We start from the raw sequence: 20,294 nt of genomic DNA, 5'->3' as shown, positions 1-20,294 counted from the left end.
CTCATCCAGCTGTATTTATTTATTACCACTGTTCTCACGTTTCTGCTGTTCATAATGTGTATATATAATCTGTAATCTATATAATCTACATTGCTCTGTTCATAATGTACATACAATCCCTGCATTGCATTCCTATTTATATTCTGTATATACTCTGCTCAATACTGTATATAGCAATTCCACTGTACATTCTGTAAATCATATCTTCACTTACTCTGCACTTATATGTATATAAAACACTATATTCTTGCACTTCTGGTTAGATGCTAACTGCATTTCATTAGCTCTGTACTTGTACTCTGCATAAATGACAAAGTTGAATCTAATCTAATCTAATTAGTACTTATAAAGCACATATTCTGCATGACCATGTTCTACATCCCTAATCCTACCCAATACCTAAATTTAACAACTACCTTATAAGAGGCAAATTAGTAGTTTGAGGCAAAAGTTGTAGTTAATGGTTAATAGCGAGAATTGGACCTTAAAACAAAGTGTGACCAAAACATGCTTAGAAGAGGAAGACTCTTTCTGTACTTAGGCCACCTTAGCAACCACACACAACACCCTAGCAACTGCATGATAAGGTACTAAAAGCACTCTAAACATGGACACATTTTCAAAGGCAAGCACTGCTTTCATTTTCTTCTTGGAACAGGAACTTTTCAAAATGGAGTACAAAACAGGGTCTTTTTTTCCAATTATCAGACAAAAGATTCTAAACCTTCAGAAAATGTCAACCTCAGGAGGTCAAACACTGTAAACCATTTTATTTCTTATGCATTTAATTTTTTTTCCCCTTTTCTTTTTCCTGGAACCGAGGTTTAAGTGGTTTGAAAATTCTCTGGTGATAAACATTCAATGAACTTAAAAACTGCACATATTAAATGGACAAAATAAAACCAAATTAAGAAAAAATGATTTGTCTGCATACCCTGCCACAAAAAGGGTCTAAACTGTTCATTAAAAACGAGTAATTCAGTCATGAAAGTTAGCTAATCAATAAAAAGAGTATTTACTACAATGAACTAAAAATTACAAATAAAAAGTACAATTTAAATTAAAGTGTGTTTAATTGGATACATTTAAAAATATCTGAAGTGTGACTTGATCACTAAAAATATAGCTACTTTTCATGCTATGTTAATGTTACTTGAATATTTTATTAAATATATCAAATAGTTCGCAACAAAAAAACTGGGATTTGTTTCCAGTGGCCTCAATGGAGGATCGACAAGATACATGAAAAAAACAAGAACCAAGAGAAACAACAACAACAAAAGAACAAGGCTCACCAAACAGCCTAACAAGGACCTGACAAATGACTCGACAGGGTGTATATATACACTATATTGCCAAAAGTATTGGGTCACCCCCTTCTAATGAACATGTTTGACTACTTTAGTAATTTCTATGAGTACAAATCTTAATGTTTAAGCATATAATGATATTCTAGGGAATTGTGTGCTTCTAATTTTATAGCAACAGTTTGGACAGGAACCTTTTCTATTCTAACATGACAGTGCCTCTGTGTATAAGGCACTGTTCAAAAAGACATGATTGATTCAGTCAGCGTGGAAGAACTTGACTGGTCTGCAGAAAGTCAAGTCCTGATCCCAGCTGAACACCTCTGGTGTGACTTTATATGCAGACCTTGAGCCAAAAACTCATCACTAAACACAGATGACTTGTACATAAGGGTACTGCCATTTTAGACACGTCCAAAACTGTTGCAACAAATACAATACAATTGGAAATACAATTTTTAAATACATGAATTATGTTTCCATCTTTGTTGCCACAGTTTTTTAGTGCCTTTTTCTGTTCTAAAGAAGGGGGTCTCCCAACACTTTTGTCCTTATAGTGTCTATACAAGTCATTGGTGTTTGGTGATGAGTTTTTGGCACAAGGTCTGCATATAAAGTCACACCAGAGGTGTTCAGCTGGGATCAGGACTTGGCTTTCTGTGGACCAGTCAAGTTCTTCCACACTGACTGAATAAATCATGTCTTTTTGAACCGTGTCTTATACACAGAGGCACTGTCATGTTAGAATAGAAAAGGTTCCTGTCCAAACTGTTGCTATAAAATTAGAAGCACACAATTCCCTAGAATATCATTATATGCTTTAACATTAAGATTTGTACTCATAGAAATGACTAAAGTAGTCAGTACTTTTGGCAATATAGTATATATATATATAAGTAAAGTAAAGTAAAGAGACTTTATTGTCATTGTAGTTATACAACGAAATTTGTTTGGTAGCTCACAGAGGCCAGCAGCAGTAAAACAAGAAAGCAGCACACAGAACATAGTAAATGTAGTAAAAGTATAAAATTACTGTATAAAATAAAATAAAATAAAAAGGCACTTAGTATAATAATAGACAAGATAAATTTAAGGATAGAAATGTAACAGTATTTACAGTATAGTAGTTGAGTGCAGACATGAATGTCCCATAGAGTGTCTAGATAATAAAATATAACACTATTTACAATGTGGTAATTTAGTGCAAACAATGTCCAATAAGTGTCTTTGTGCATTAGCAGCAAACATGAGGAAGGGAGAAGAGAGGAAGGGTTAACTATTTGTGTGTTGGGGGGGTGGCACAGGCTACAGCTCTGGGGAAAAAGCTGTTCTTTAGTCTGTTTGTGCGGGTTCTGATTGTCCTATATCTTTTCCCTGATGGGAGGGGTACAAAAAGTCTGTGTCCTGGATGAGTTGGGTCCTTGATGATGTTGCTAGCTCGCTTCTGTAGACGGCTAGCATAGATCATGTCAAGGTTCGGGAGTTTGATTCCTATGATCCTCTGAGCAGTTTTGACGGTCCGGGTCAAAGCTCGGCGGTTTTCTGCAGTGCAGCTGGAGTACCACACTGTGATGCAGTGACAGAGGATGCTCTCTATTGTGCTCCTGTAAAAGTTTACTAAGAGCTGGGTTGGCACTTTTGTTTTTTTGAGTTTTCTTAGGAAGAAAAGTCTCTGTTGAGCTTTCTTCACTAAGTGGGATGTGTTAATGGTCCATGTGAGATCTTTTGTTATGTGTAGACCCAGGAATTTGATGTCATTCACCCTCTCAACTTCCTCACCATTTATGTAGAGGGGGGGTGGTGTTGTTTTCTTGACTCTCCTGTAGTCTACAACGATCTCCTTTGTTTTGGCAGTGTTCAGAACCAGACCGTTGTTCACACACCATTTGATTAGGTGTTGGACGTCCTCTCTGTAGTGAGACTCATTGTTTTCTGATATCCTTCCCACTATAGTGGTGTCATCAGCAAACTTCACTATGGTGTTAGAAGAGGAGTGGATGGGTTTGCAGTCGTGTGTGAATAGGGTGAAGAGAGCTGGACTAAGAACGCATCCCTGCGGTGCTCCTGTGTTAATGGTGATAACAGATGATGTATGGTTGCCCACCCTGACATTCTGTGGTCTGTTGGTGAGGAAATCCAAAATCCATGAACAGAGTGTGGTGGTTAGTCCCAGGTCATTCAGCTTGTTTACAAGTTTGTATGGCACAATGGTATTAAATGCCGAGCTGAAATCTACAAATAGCATCCTAACATATGTATTGGGATTCTCCAGATGAGTAAGGGTGGTGTGAAGTGCGATTGAGATTGCATCCTCTGTTGATCTGTTCCTACAGTAAGCAAACTGTAGGCTGTCCAGGTCAGCAGGGATGTTGGCTTTGATGTGTGAAAGAACAAGTCTCTCAAAGCACTTCATGATAATTGGTGTCAGAGCGACTGGGCGATAGTCATTCAGACATTTTACTGACTGTTTTTTGGGCACAGGAATAATGGTAGTTGATTTAAGGCATGTTGGGACTACAGCCTGCTGCAGAGACAGATTGAAGATGCTGGTGAACACCCCCGCCAGTTGGTCAGCACATGACTTCAGCGTGCGACCTGGAACTTTGTCTGGTCCTGCTGCTTTATTGACATTGATCCTCCTTAGCGTGGATCTCACCTGATGGCGTTCGAAGACAGGTACCGGCTCCTCTATGGGTGATGGTGCTGTCTGGATTTCCATGCTGTTGGAGTGACCGTCAAAGCGCGCAAAGAACTGGTTCAGGGTGTCAGGGAGCGTGGCATCATGGCTGGACAACGAGGGGCTGTTCTTATAGTCCGTTAGGGCTTTAATGCCTGTCCACATGCTGCGGGGGTTGTTATCTTTAAAATGGCCCTCGATGCGTTGTTGATGCCTGTGTTTTGCTGCTTTAATGCCCTTCTTGAGATCTTTCCGAGCATTACTGTAAGCCAGCCTGTCCCCTGACCTGTAGGCAGCGTTCCTCACTTTCAGTAATGAGCGTACATTCCCATCAAGCCATGGTTTTTGATTTGGGTACACCATGCTGGTCTTGGTCGTTAACACAGTGTCAGTGCAGAAGGCTATGTATCCTAAAACAGATTAGCTATAATCTTCCAGATCTGTGCTCGCAAACAAATCCCAGTCTGTATTTTCAAAACAGTCCTGCAGGCGTGAAGTAGATTCCTCATTCCAGACTTGGACCGTTTTGACAGTTGGTCTTGTTCTGCAGATCAGAGGTCTGTAGGATGGAATCAGGTCTATAGAGATGTGATCTGACAAACCTAGGTGTGGAGATGGGGCTGCTTTATAAGCTCTTGGGATGTTGGTGTATACTTGATCCAATATATTATTGTCTCTGGTCGGAAAGTGTACGCTGGTGTGTAGTTTGGGCATCACCGTTTTTAAATCCACATGATTGAAGTCCCCTGCTACAATCACAGCTCCCTCCGGGTATGCATTCAGCTGGCTGTTGATAGCTTCATGCAGCTCTTCTAGCGCTAGCTTAGCATTAGCCCGTGGTGGTATATAAACAGCTGTGATAACAATAGCAGTAACCTCTCTCGGGGTGTAAAAAGGTCTGCATTTTAATGACAGATATTCGATGTCCGAAGAGCAATGTGACTTAATAATGTCCGCCGATGTACACCAGGCATTATTAATGTATATACACACTCCGCCGCCTTTGTTCTTACCAGAGTCGGCCGTTCTGTCTGCTCTGTATACGGAGCGGCCCGCTAGCTCGATAGCCGCATCGGGAACAGCGTTATCCAGCCAAGTCTCTGTGATTACCATAACACAGTTGTTAAGGCGATGTGAAATAATCCTTATTCTTATTTCGTCCATCTTGTTCACGAGTGACCTGGCGTTTGTAAGAAAGATACTCGGAAGCGCTGGTCTGTGTGGGTTAGCTTGTAGCCTAGCCCGTACGCCGGCTCTCTTTCCCCGCTTTTGCTTCCGGTCTCTTCGCCGTCTTCGACGCCTCACAGGCGGTATGATGAGCGTTCCGCTAAGCTCCTCAGAGCGCAGAATCTCCAAAATCTCCGGTGAGATGAAATTTATGTTTCCAGGTGAGTAATCCTGATACTGATTTCCGATTTTAAGCAGTTCGGCTCGTCCATAGTGTAATTGTTGAGTTAGTGCCTGATAAAATAAACTAAATACACTTAAAAAAACAAAAACGCTGCTGTATGTCTGGGAGCTCCGAGCCGCAGCGTCTGCACGCGCCGCCATGTTAGACTGTGTGTGTGTGTGTATATATATATATATATATATATATATATATATATATATACACACAGTATATATATATACTTTGACAAACTAGCCTAATTAAATGCTACACAGGTCGACATGGGGGAAAACATGAACATCCAACAACAAACATGACACACAGAACCTGCACAGCAAAACACCAAATAAAAACGAAAGACAAAAAACAGATTCCCAAAAGCTTAACAGCATTGTAGATGTGTATATGTCTCTATCAGAGGTGCGATAAGGATGTGCTCAAGCGCCTGCTGAAGAGAGCCACTGATACTAACTGTACGGTTGAGCAGGTAGAGAGTGGTGATTAATAGAGTCCGGAGTCAACGAGACAGAGATGGAGAGTCTGGGACAGTCGAATGGGGATCCATAGAGGAAATCAATTTTTAATTTGGCTGTCAGGATAGTAAAGCTGGAACTTCAACCGTATAGACATGACATAAATTATGGGACATGCTCGGAGGGGTGCGAAAGAGAAAGAGAAAGGACAGATAAGGAAGAGGTAAAAGAGGACAGATCTTTCGCCAAACAAAAAGAACATCAATGGAACTCGAGAAACCAGGACTTCTTTGAGAAGGTCCCGACCATCTTGCCTGAATTCAAAGAAAAGAAAAAAAAACGCTTCTTACATCTTTAAGGCAGCCCATGAAGTTGTTGCTCACAGGAGAGCCGGGCAGATCTGCCGTGTTTGGACTGCCGCCCACATAGAAGAAATCATCTGAGCCCAGCATGGTGTAGTCCTCCTGGGTGTAGCCGGTGGTTGTCAGCAGGCCGTCCACCGATATCGTCACCTGTGTTTGCATAAAGGTCACGGAGGGATAGAAAACAGAGAGAGAGAGGGAAGGAAACAAGAGAGGGAACGTGGGAAATCTTTTGATTATGCACAAGCTGAAATCCTTGTTGGCTTCAACAAGTTCCTCTACTAAAAAAAAAAAAAAACTTTCACGTGGGGGTTCCTCTGGTTCTGTATGCATACGTTAGCGAGGGGGCAACCCATTTTTATGTCTGCTATTGCTGCTTTCTGAATGAGAGAATGCTGTCTTGTGTGCTGGACTAGTCAGGAGAGACAGGAAGGAGAGGTGTATGGCTACAGGAACTAAGAGCAATCACTATATGTTGAGTGGGTTAGCAAGTGATGTTAAGGGTGACTGTGTGAGATTAGTATAAAAGGGGGGATTCAGACACAAAAATGGTTGTTAGTATAACAGAGGTTGCATTTAACTATGTTGGTGGTCAGTTCTGATCAGCTACTGGATTAACTGCACACATTTCGTAAGAGATGTCTTGAAAAGAAATACTTTGGGGGTGTTTGGGTAGCGATAGCTTTCAGTTTGTTAATACACAAGCCGTGCATGACGGTTAAGACATCTCGGGCTGCGATTTCAGGACTTGATGTAGTTAGACTCATTAGAATGAGTCATTTATGATGAATTAAATGCATCTAGAGCACAATCATATTTGTAAATGTTAATGTTGAAGCATGGAAACACTGGCAGACATCCAAAACAGGTGGTTTTCTTGCAGTCTTAATAAAATGCTTGGGGTTGAGGCGTTTCCATGCCGACAGACAGAAAGGATTCAGATTCCATCTCTAATATTGTCAAGTATTCTGTGAACATTATTATTACTGCGGACAAGTAGGCAAAGCTGGAAAAAAATGCAGCTTGTTTGCTGGAAATTGTAGATGGTGTGCACGGTCCTGAAATTGAAACCCAGTATTTGTCTGAACCTTTATAAGAGAGAAAGAGCAGAGAAAGCAAGACATGGAGGGGAAAATAAAATAAAAATCAATGTACAGCACCACACAACATCAACAAAAATAGTTACCCACACATGCAGTGGAAGCAAATTATGCAGGTGCATAATGGCGTATAAGCTGCGTATTATATTAAAAAACACGGTATACAAAGCACAAGACCAGTGATGCAAAACAACATGTCGCACATGCTGGATAAAAAGTGCCACATGTCATCAGCTACTTAAAGAAATGAATGACAAGAATCAATACAACGAAACGCATGAGGAAAACAAGATATACTCTTTTGCCACAGGAAGAGAAGGGTAAGGGGAGGTCAGTTTTTTCTCTGTTCCCTAGACAGAGGGTTAATAACAGCTGTATGGCAGCCGCAATCATTTTTATCCAATTCTGTCATTTCCCACTTTCAATTCATATAAACAGTGAGTGTTTGTGCTCAAGCAGAACACCTCAGTTTGTCTGCCAAAGGTCATTCTTTTCAAATTAAAGTGTGAGGCAACTGGAAATTAGAACGAACTGTCAATAACATGTTATTTTCAGAAACAGAAGGGCTTGTACATTTTAACATTAACAATTATAAACATCTAAACATATTCATAGTGGTCACACTTTGTTTAAGGTCCAATTCTCGCCATTAATAAATCAATAACTACAACTTCTCTGTCAACTGTCTCTATAAATTCCTAATTTTAATATTTAATAAGGCAGTAGTTAAGTTTAGGTATAAGGTAGGATTAGGGATATAGAATAATAGGCATGCTAATAAGTAACTAGTTACTAGTGAGAATTGGTCCCTATACTAAATTGTTACCAACATTGTATTTATGGGGTGATATGTACAGAGAAATTGTATATCGCTTAAAGTCTTTTTCTTTTTTAATAGTCATAGTCAGAGAATATTTAAATTAGTAAATTTAATAAATACTTTAAAAACAAATACATAACATGTATTTACTCCAATGTGAAGGATGCAAATCAAAAAGGAAGACCATTCACATCATTACTCATTTACAAATGATTATTTTTACATTATGCAATGCTTGAGTTAAAAACAGGACTGAAAAGAATAATACATTACAAATATGACCATTTCAGACTAGTTTGAAGCCACTGAAACAGAACAGATTCATGCAGTTGAATTCTATATTAATTGGAGTTAAGATGTTGCTTGGCAACCATAAGCAACCCACAGTTAGATTGCACCATCACGACGTGTGAAAACTAAATCGCTCCCATTATAATCAACTAAGCTTCACACTGAAATCATCTGTATGCAACAAAGTTTGAAGAGTAGAGCATTTTTTAAAAAATGCATTAGGCATACATTGTGCTATTAACGATAAAGTTAATGTAGTTGCATCTACAAATAAAAGCCTTCATTGCCCCTTTCTCCTGTTGTTCTAGATTGACTTGGCAGATATGAATACAATATTTGAGAACATTGCATATTAAGAGCAAAAATCAGTATTATTAAATGCTACATCATATAGTGCACCGAAATCTCTGTACGAGATGCTGCAACATTTAATAAAAGCCAACATCAAAGGGGGAGAATGAGGGAAAATGGAGCAGGTGGACAGAAACGCTACACAAGAGCTGCACTCAAATGCTTGTTTTTGATTGTTTCTTTTATCTGAGAAATTATGAAATGCTTTGAGAGAGCACCTTCTGTCCTTTTACACTGACACTGGGCAGTTTATATTTAAGATTAACATGCAATTAAATGTAAATGCCAAGTTTTAGGATATGGTTTTGGAGCAATACATCAGTATTTACATTAAGCATAAAAATATGTTTTCTGTCTGAGAAAACAAATTCAGTGTCGGCCATAGTGTGGCCCAGACTGAAGTCAGCAGCTTACAGCATCATTTATGCCCACCGTAGAAACTCTCAGCCAAATATGATGTGTTATTGATGATAGAACTCATACAACAAAAAGCATTTTAATAAGAATATGGGTGAGGGGATTGTGAGTGCTATAAAAAAAACAAAAAAAACAATGTACATAAACTGCAAATGGCAAAAAAATGAACTTTTGCATGGCACCTGGGGATTGATGCCATTTTTAAACTTTTCTTTAGTCGTTTCTGCACAGTAAAAGCAAAAAGAGATAAAAAGAAAGGGCCAAACCAAACTAGATAAATTAGAATGTGATATCTACCATATAATGCAGTTTGTTTACCGTAGGGAGTCCAACCCCTGCGCGCTTCAAAAAAAGAAAAAACAAGGAGGGAGAGTAAAATTACATACCATAAACTCCACAGAAGGATTGAAAATGACTTACTAGCAATTTTAAAGCAAATTTAACCATACCACGAAATGATACTTAATTTCTCCGCCCTCCATTAGAATATATCTTCCCAGGAAGAATGAGAAAAAAAAATAGCTGGTAAAATCTGTTAGTTTATACCTAATTTCTTTGGACACTGTCAACGGCAAACAGATGGCTCACATTCCATGGAGGTTTTCATGTTAGTATTTGAAGGGGTAAAGGCAGAAGATAAACAATGACAAATCCACTTAGAGGCTTCAGTGTTAGTAAAAGAGAGAAAAAGAGAGAGAATTCAACTAATCTGTCAAACAAGATGGTTCAGGGAGGGTTTTGAAGGAGGGATCTTGCAGAGGCAGCAGTGTTAGAGTAAAGAATGACAGCAGCAGTAGCAACTCACTCGTTATTTAAGGTAAATGAATGACAAAAGCAAAAATGTCAACACCTGTTATGAGCTCGTTTATGCCTGCTCGGCATTGCCGAGCCCGGTACTTCCGTAATTTGTCGTAGCAGAACAAAAACACAGCTTGTTCGTTAACAGACGCAAGGTGCGCCCTCGGCTCTGTAAGCAACACTTGAGCTAAAGGTTACGGCAGTCAAATGGAGAAATAATCAGCGGCGGCAGAAGCGAGCAGGCATAGTGTGTTTCTGTACGATGTACCCTGTCATATTATCATATTTCAGCATTAACGGATTGAAAACAATCAGGATAATGGCACCAGAAAAAAGAACAGCCTCGACTACTAACGCTGTTTTTTTGAAGGCTGTGATAGAGGGACCCCTTTTCAATTATGTTAAATGATAAATAGTAAACATTCCCACAAGATGGAAAGCTTGCTGAATGCAGACAGATTATTTTGCGGGCGTAATTGAAGCATATTCACCGTCGTGGATTTAATCACAGGCAAAACAGAGCGGTGCAGTCTGGACTTGAACGGAGTCGCCAAATCAAAACACTCCTCTTCAACAGGGACTCTCACACACGCACACACACATCCATACTGGTTAGAAACAACTGGAAGGTAATTATCGCCACTACCGTCTATGTCTGGAAGAGCCTGTGGCTTAATGGTGCTTCAATCCTGCAGTGAAGAAGATTCCTGAAAGCCCTCCAAGAATCCAACAACAGAAATATTTTGCTCAGTGCTTAAAACGCAAATCTATTTCGCTATCAGAGTTACATATTACCTTATTAAGTCTCTGATGGCTAGCATTGTTAGGTGGACAAGCTCCAAAACAACTGTCTGGGCCACTAAAGCACCTGTGAGACCATCTGATTCCAATTAAATCTGGGCTTTGTGCAGTTCATCTTGAGGTAAATTCCATTCGGAAGTGAGCACTTTATTTCGAATCAGAATGTTATCTGGACTTTTTTCTTAGGATTTTTCCATTGTCTTGTGGATTTTTGCAGAAAACAAGCTATGGGAGCAACAAAAGTTCATGATTCTTGCATGTTTTGGTCATCAAGATCTTTACAAATAAACACAATTTTGAAGCTTAAATACAATCATCAGAAGTACAAAGCTAAGCATAGGCCGGGTGACTATAACATCACCAACACGAATTTCCCTCAACTCTTTTAATTTATATTTAAAATCCACAAATTGTAAAGTTAGAATAGTTTGGAGCATGAGTATTAACACAACAAGGCTGTGAAAGTGAACTAGTGAGCAAATTATCTTTCCTAATCGACATCATGATGTTTAATGTCCCCAACTTCTTTTCTAGTCCCATATGGCTATTTGTTAGCAAACGAGCAAGACATATAAAATCATATTACAGACCCATTTTAATGTCATAGAATAAAATGTGAAAATATTATGAGCTTGTGTTTAACCACAGACCTTATTTCAGGCATTTAATCATTAACTCATTGAAAAAACCCACTGACTTCAGCAGCCAGAAGTTAAAAATAAATAAATAAATGAAGAAAATACATTTATTTATAGGTTTTAGGGCTCATTTCTACAAAATCTGTAAATATATAAACAACTCATCCTGTTGGGTTTATAAAAGAAATGACTTCCTTGAAGTTCCCTTTGCTAACAGCCTAATTAAAGGGTCCTTTCTGAATTAAAGTTGGCTGCTCGCTTTAAAAACGATCCCTTCCCTCAGTGTGCAAACTTGTAGTCTAAAATTCTCCTTTTATTACAACCAGTATACTCTTGGTATCCCAGGATTTAAAGCTAAAATCGTATGTGAAATAACAGTTATTTCAGAAGAAACATTTTATAGCTAAATAAAATGTTTGCATTGACTTAAACATTGACTTAAAACTGCTCTAGCTAATTTTTTCACACTAGCACACTTCAAATTCATTGAAATTATTTTCGTGAGCATCGCATCTGTGAACATCAAAATACAATCTCATTGTGACCTCCAGTTGTTAGCCAATCAGAAAACTCAAACCATTTAATTACTTTTGTGGAGAAATCGTTAAAAGCATTTATGCATTTATACATTTACTTTATACAATAACACAAGTTAACCAAAGTATAGTCATCAAAAAAATGAGAAGAATCAATTGAAGCACCCTGTGGAGCCACGATGCGCAAAGGTGAACATTACCTGACGTAGGTTGCGGGACACACGGACTGCATGCCAGGCATTGTCGTTGAATTTGCCATCGGATGGCTCCACCAGAGCCTCGAAGGCGCCGGAGCCCAGGTTGATGACCAGGCACACGGCCCCACTTTTCAGAGACAGGTTGACGTAGTCGGCAGACTTGCCGGTGTGGAGCAGGAGGCCGTTTCGCTGCAGCGTTCGGAAGGACAGGGTGATTTCATCTGTGCTGCTCTGGATGGGCTTTTGGGACAGGTCGTAGCTGAAGAACTCATTACCCTTGAATGTGGCCACTGACTCCACTTGGCCTTGTTGAAGGGAGATAGAAAAAGGCAAGGGAAGGTCGTTAGAGCTGGGATAGATGTGGACCAAGGGTATGAGAACTGACTTCTCCTTATATTCTCTCTTTTATAGACTCGCACAGAACCAACCAAACATTTAAGGATGAACAAGTGGAAACAAAGAATTAATGAAATGGCAATGCTTGTAAAATACTCAAAGTGGGTTTTACAACCCAGAAATGTTCAGGCAGGACTTGAGCCTTGATGTGATTTTGGCTAATGAGGGGTTTATGGCAACTGGCTCAAATGAAGCATAAACGAACCAGAAATTAACAGTACAAGACAGCTGCAAGCATGAATCATTGTACATGTCTTTGACATGAGAAAATCTCACTGGATTACCACACGTTTCCTTATTCGCGCTTCCCGTCGTCATGAACCGCAGAGGAGGGTGATGTCACACATGTAAATGAGCGTAATCTCCCCCAGCGCCGTTCGCATCAGCTAATCGTGAAGGTCATTTATGCATGTAAAGCTTGCCGTCCTGAAATTAAACCACGAGTGCGCAATTAAACGAGCTGAAAACGGGCTGTCAGGAATAATCTGAAATAAAACACAGCCACACTTTTAAATAACGGTTTGATTTGCAAACGCCACTGTAAGATGTGAAAGCTTTGATGAACGAGGTAGAGTTCCAAAATACAGTCATTAAGAAAATGGGCGACTGACGAGGCAGCTTGTCAAAATATCTCATCTTCGTTATTTTAGGTCGTTAAAAATCATCACTTTCACAGAAAGCTCATTAGTTCTGCTATTATTTTCTGGCCTTATGTCTAGACCACACCACCTGTTAATCTTTTGGGATGTGCAATACTACAGATTTTCAAACTCGAACATTCGGTGGGTTGCCTGTGTGATGTAAAGGGAAGCCCTGTATAATTAGTTTCGGGTAAGTCTGACCCCAATTGGACACGATTCTTAAGGCAGAGTGTTTACATAAGATGTGTTCAAAACAGCTAGACAGCACAGCGGAAAGTGTTGAAGTCTCAGGCAGTTTTAATCTATTCAACAAAATTAGTGTTAAATCATGGTGATAATTAAATGACGGTCATTTAAACATACTGCTGAAGAAAATGACAAGAAAAAAAAAACAGACTGCAAGATGTTAACAATCGCAAATAAATTTGGAAAGAATTTCAAATATTCCAAATCATTGTCTGTCAGAGACTGATCTGCTTGAGCTGAAGCTAAACAGTGAATGAACATCAGTAAACTGAAACCCTAACAGGTTCATTTATTTTTATTTGCGTAATATAAACTCACAGTTCTGACTTTTCTCTTAGAATTGTGTGATATAAACTACCAATTGAGAGTTATAAAGTCAGTATTGCGTGATATACTTAAACTTAAAATTGCACGAAAAAAAAAAAATTCTTTAGATTTAAACAATTCTGAGAAATAATTGCGAGATTTAAAACTCATAATTCTGACTTTTTCCTCAGAATTGCGAGTTTATATCTCACAATTGCGACTTTTCTCAGAATTGCGTGATATAAACTCGCAATTGTGACTTTTTTCCTCAGAACGGAGATATAAACTCGCAACTGAGAAAAAAAACTTCTCGCAATTCTGACTATTTCTCACAGTTGCAAGTTTATATACCACTATTCAGACTTTATAACTTGCAACTGTGAGTTATAAAGGTCAGTGTTACGTGATATAGACTCATAATTGCGAGAAAAATACTTTCTTTAGATTTAAACAATTCTGAGAAAGAACTGCGAGATATAAACTCAGAATTCTGACTTTTTATCTTACAATTGTGACTTTTTTCCTCAAAATTGAGAAATAAACTCGCAATTGTGAGAAAAAAATAAACTTCTCACAATTCTGACTTTATTTCTCAGTTGCAAGTTTATATACTTTATATAAAGTTTATATAGACTTTATAACTTGCAATTGTGAGTTTATATCATGCAAGTAAGAACTGCAAGATGTAAACTTGCAATTGCAAAAAAAAAAAGTCAGAATTGTGAGATAAAAAGTAATAGTTACCTTTTTTATTTTTTATTCAGTGGCGGAAATAGGCTTCAATAGTTTACAATGCCCCTGCTAAACAAAAGTATTAATTTCTTTCAAAAAAAAAAAAAAAAAAAATGACTGACCCCAAACATTTGAACGATAGTGTAAATGCAACTTTAAATCTAACATCTGCATAAAATGAAAAAAATTGCATACTACAATGTTATTTATTTCGACTAAACTCACATACTAACTTAGTAAAATTTACTAAAATGAATGAATATGACTTGACAAAATATTGACTAAATTAAAGATATAGTACCACTAGCATAGCATAGAATGCTAACTTAACTTACACCAAACACATAACTACACCAGTTCTTATGGCTTTTGTGAAGGAAATTTTACATTTAATAATTTTAAATGAATCATAAAATCAGTTGATCACAAATAATGTCTAACACTTCTTTTCTTGCAGGCCTAACTTTTGAGTACGTGCTAAGGAACAGAAAAATGTTCTAATCTTAAGTAGCATTGTAATAATGAAATATGATGTCTGTTAAGACTACTAATAATGATACAAGATTTAAGGAATAAGCTAAGGAAATCAGTAACCAAGTAGAAGGAGTTTTTGATTTTCACCTAAAGAGAATCAATCAGATCAGAGGAAAATGATGCAATGTGACATGTTACCCATGCTATGTACCTTTCCTATAAAAACTGTTGTATCCTTGTTGTCGGGGGATTCTCTGTGATTGAGATGAGATTCTCCCGGCCGTGATTAAAGCATTATTCAAAGGCATAGTTTAGAGTCCGTCTGGTTACTGCTGCACATCAGGTTAGTCGAACATTAGAGATCTTAGTCCAAAGCGATAATGTTCATAGGGGGGGTGAGATGAGACTCTCTTAGATGTCGGGTAGGTGTAATTCTTAACTGAATTGTCTTAGGCCTGGTTCCCCAGTGCGGTCACCTGAGGATAATTTCAGTGTCAGGAAACACAATTTAGCTTAAGTCAGGTGTGTAGAGGAATTTCTACCACACTTTCAATCAGGCATTACAAATAGCCTCCTGGGGTCCTAGATGTACTCAATTCAAGAGGCAGACCAAATTGTTTATGACACCAGATGAAGTCATTTTTCATCTAATTGATACATGTCTACAAAATCTATCAAGTTTCTGCCAACACATCTCAGACAATCTTGGTTTACAGCACCGGAACAGCAATATTCGTCCTTCAGATATGCATACGTAACCTGCTCAGCTGCTAAAAATAGTATGAAATATTCCATTCCAGGTTTAACCAGCAGAGCATAGCATTAATTTGAAGACTTGTGATATTTCATCAAGCAAGAAGGCTCAGACCATCAGTTAGGAAAGAAACGATTGGGCATGAATCAACCAACCAGAGATCTTCAAGGAAATGTGACCTTGCAAAATTACAGCGGCAGAATCTTATCACAGTGCCACTTGGTTCAGTGGAGAATAAACAGCCAGAGCGTGTTCCACAACAAGCAGACCAACCACATAGAAAGGAACTCTTTAAGAGATGACCGAAACCAAGACCCTGCTGAGCCATGTGTGCTTTTTTTTTTTCTTTTCAATTTCTCACTGACTACAGGGTGACTCAAAGAGAACATGACTCACAAAACACAGGGCTATGACTAAGTATAAGGTAATGTTTCTAACAATAAACCGACGTGACATGATGGAACTCGACAATATCAGAGAAGCTTTAAACTTTTCAAAAGTGCATCCTGAAAGTGCTTTAGATGTTACCGCTGCAGCAGCAAATGTTTTCAGATAGTAACAACGCTTCTGACAAATGAATTGTGACTCGAATATATTCGTAAACAGAAAGCTTTGTTTGCATTAAAGGTGCAGTCTAATATTTTTATGCAAAATAAAATATCCATGCCACAGTCAGATTTGTTCCGATTCACCAGTCAGAAGACTGTGAAGTGCTTTCTGCCTGTTGATCGTTTTACATGTTTATAGGGACGCCCAACTGTATATGGGCAGCAGGAGGCTGAGAGCATGACAGGAGCGGATCATTCAAGTTAAAGCAGAAAATTCAGGTTCATTAGCAGTTGATAGTTGTTTGTTTGTCATGCAGTAATTATAACTGCTGTTTTTGACAACTTCAACATGTTGAATACAACTGTCTCTATGTAGAGTGAGGAATAGAAGGTCCCGCTTTATATTAGGTGGCTTTAACTACAATGCACTTACATATAATGATAAGTACAATGTACTTATCGTGTTCATATTGTATTGCAAATCACTTTTTCTGCTATTGGGGTGGGATACGGGTAAGGTTAGAGACAGGTTTGGTGATTTTTGGTTTTGTTGTTCGATGATAAAGAAAGAGAATCGAAATCACTTCTGTAACTTTAATAATAAGAAAAATATATTTAATTTACACAGTGAAGAATATGCAGTGTTTTTACATTTGAATACTTTATACAATGAATGTCGCATTTCTTAGTTATTTGTTCTATTGTAGTTTTTTGTCCTATTGCTTGTAATTAGTTTCTTACTCTAATTTAATCACTGACTGTTTACTTGTCTTCAGAGTTTTGTTTGGTTAGGCTAGTATTATTTTTTATATATATTGACACTGGTGATAAGAATTATGAAATCTCTATGGCATCAAACATTTTGATACCATAAAGACATTATTTAAAACACACATATACTGTGATATACAATTACCATGAAATCAAATTACTCACCGCTAGTACATAGTTAAGGCCACCTAATATAAAGTGGGAGAGAATAGAATAGAATATTTTTTCACATAGAATCTCAGAAATGCATGCAATAACATTCATAATGTGATGCATTTAACAGCATCCTGTGACTTGATTTCATCAGGAAATTGGTTGGTAGGAGGTGAAATCAAGTTATAAGTTTAGTACATTATTATTGGTCAATATTAGAAGTTCTTGATAACAGAGAATGTGAATACATTTTGATTAAACATTATGAATGTAAACCTTTTTTAACATTCAGGGAAGAATTATGTTCAACACTAGGGACATTATCAAAGTTAATGGGGTCAAATTTGAATTCATGTTGTCTTGTAGTAGTCAAGTAAGAAATGTATTTGTTTGTTTGTCAATTGATTGATAGATTGAGAGTAGTTTCTGCTATTTATTTTGGCTCATAAATATCAGTCTGTCAATAAGGATTTTTTAGGGCTTTTATTTGCCCTGCCAACATCTTGGAACCTGTGTATAAATCCATTGTCAAAAGTGTTTTAACCTTTCATCTTTATGCCTGGTATGAGCATCTAAATTGTAGACTTAACAATGAGCCTTCCAGAATTGTATCCATGGCAAATAAAATAATTGGCAGGCCTCAGAAGCAATTAAAACAACTTTATGTTGAAAGGAAAAAGAAGGTGGCGAGAGTTATTCTTGCTGATAGTTCTCATCTTCTTTTCGGACAGTTTGAGCTCTTGAAATCAGGTAGACGTTATAGAGTTCCACTAGTAAATAAAAATGTGTTTAAGAGGTCTTTTATCCCTGATGCAATTAAAATCATTAATTCAGCAAGTGTTTAATCAAACAGTATGTAAGGCATGAACTGTATCTTTCTATCCTCTTTCATGCAATATATGTAACGTGATTAATGATTGTGTTTTCATTTTACTATGCATGTTGTTACTAATTTTGTTGTGCTGGTGAGCCAAAGACATCAGGTGGACAATAAAGTTATACAATACAATATAATCTTCCCAAAGGTAAAATAAATAAATAAATAAATAAAGCAAGCAAGCCTGTGTAATCTTTCTTTTTTTCTCTCCCTCTCAACAGATTTACATGTGTATGTGTGAAGTAAATATCAAATACTTGATATTTATACAAACAAGTACATGTACAGTACATGACCCAAAAGGGCGATGACAGTTTTGTAAACTGGCCTGAAACTCTCTCACACTGGCCCTGGGCCATCCGGCCATCTTTACTGTTGAGCCTAATAGTCCAAAAATGGTCTTAAAAAAACAGGTTTAGCATTAATTTGACAAGTAACATGTCTGTTAGTTCTGAATAATGGCTATTTACATTCACCACAGTCAGCATTTGAGTAAATGGGGAAGGTTCTGCTAAAAGCGCCGAATAAACACACTCCACAGTTACAGCATTAATGACATTCTCCTTCAGGCCAAACCAGAGGAAAACTGAGCAAAACAACAACCACTGGAATCACCCCTTTACACAGAGCCTGTAAAGTCAGCTTTAGTTATGTGCAGATATGTGGTGTTGCTGATGAGATGTCTAAATCTTCATGTCCAGCCTCCAATCTCTAACTTCAAAAGAGATGAGAGAAATAAACAGCGTTCACCCCAGACCTTCAGAGAGCGCTGACGGGATGCTCTCTGTGTAGGCTAGAGCAGAATAGCCTGATTTATTTACTTAAGACTCCTTTGTGTCTTTGATATGACAGGATTGGAGCAATCAGTTCTTTAGGCGTCAAGACTTACTGTCATTACGCACTAATGTCCATGTCTCAGATATGAAAACACTAACACTAAATGAGAGGGGGTGTGAAATCAACAGCGACAGACTGGGAGAAGGAAAAGAAAGGCAACGAGGTTATGAGCTGGAGAGAAAGACAGAGAGGGAGGACATGACATGGATTGCGGGGACTTATGATCAAACTAGGGGTGGGAGGGAAATAAATTCATTCACGGAGTCGTTCTCAAGCGATTCTGGCTCACAAAAAAAAAAACAGAATCGGAATTATAAAAGAATTATTAATAATTCTGTTTATTGAAAAAGTGTAAGTGATGCAGTGCAGATGCAGTGTGTAATTTAGTGTGCAATGCTGCAAAAATGGCATTGAGGGCATTAGTGATTGAGGATGGAGTCAGGCTGAATCAGACAAAAAAAAAACACCACTTTTGTCTATTGGTTAACAATTATTGGAATCATGAACAATGTAGCAATTTTGGTTCCAGTTCTGCATAATGATTTATAGTCTGTTGTATAGTATTTTAACTCTTTATCTGCCATTAACAAAAAAAATCTAATGTCATAATTTCATTAAAATACATTTATTTAATACTAAGTACGCTTCAAATCCATTAACATATTTATTGACATATAAATTATAATTAAAGTTTATTTGGAGTATTTATTGCACAAAGCACATTTCTTAATATTATGCCTAAAATGTGTTTTAATATCACTGTTAATAAGGATTGTATGATCTCTGTATAATATCGGTCTTTAAATACAAGATATTTAAAGTGTTCCTGAAGTATACTTGCGATAGTTCCACTTTAGCACAATCAAATATACTTCAGTATGTCTTCATTTGGACCTCAGCTCTACTTCTGCACAATTTAAGTGCATTAAGCACAAAATTAGTTCCAGTTTAGCAGACATTAAGTACCACAAGTACAATTGCAGGTACAATTGCAAGTGCAATTACAATATTTTTATTAAGCACATAAATATGTACAAGTATTTGTAGTATACTTAGCACAAAATAAATATATTTCAAATACATTTTAGTATTTTTTTTTCACTAGGGGAAGTTGCTTACGGACAAGTAAGCTAACATGATCACCAACATTCATATGAATCAAAACAGCCAATACAGAAAAATAAATAAATTGATGCTGTGCAAGATTTGGAGGTTTTGATGGATTGAGACTTCAACAAAAATGCAATTTTCTTTTGGTTCAAAATATTGTTTCTTTGATGGAACTTGCCCACATTCAAATGTTGATTTGAAAAAAAGAGATGAATGAATGACAATAGCTGTTTTTTGTTTTTTTGCATTTTAAACAAAGGCTCTGTTCTTCATTTTGATATTTTTATTCAC

At 37.5% G+C, this 20,294-nt stretch overlaps 1 protein-coding gene across 1 annotated transcript in view; it reads right to left on the bottom strand.

Annotated features, from left to right (window-relative positions):
- The window catches only part of nrxn2a (neurexin 2a), a gene marked incomplete at its 5' end in the record, with an annotated part of 322,179 nt that overhangs the window by 246,506 nt on the left and 55,379 nt on the right, over positions 1–20,294 (bottom strand). Inside the window, 3 exons of the mRNA XM_079404516.1 lie at positions 6,198–6,359; positions 9,486–9,530; positions 12,162–12,463. Of these exons, the coding sequence (XP_079260642.1) occupies positions 6,198–6,359; positions 9,486–9,530; positions 12,162–12,463 (509 nt within the window). The remainder of the gene's footprint in view (positions 1–6,197; positions 6,360–9,485; positions 9,531–12,161; positions 12,464–20,294) is intronic.

The sequence above is a fragment of the Barbus barbus genome (genome assembly GCF_936440315.1).
Source record: "Barbus barbus genome assembly, chromosome: 43".
Taxonomy (NCBI): Eukaryota; Metazoa; Chordata; class Actinopteri; order Cypriniformes; family Cyprinidae; genus Barbus; species Barbus barbus.
Note: the sequence above shows the minus strand (reverse complement) of the source record. Positions and strands in the feature narration are given on the sequence as shown.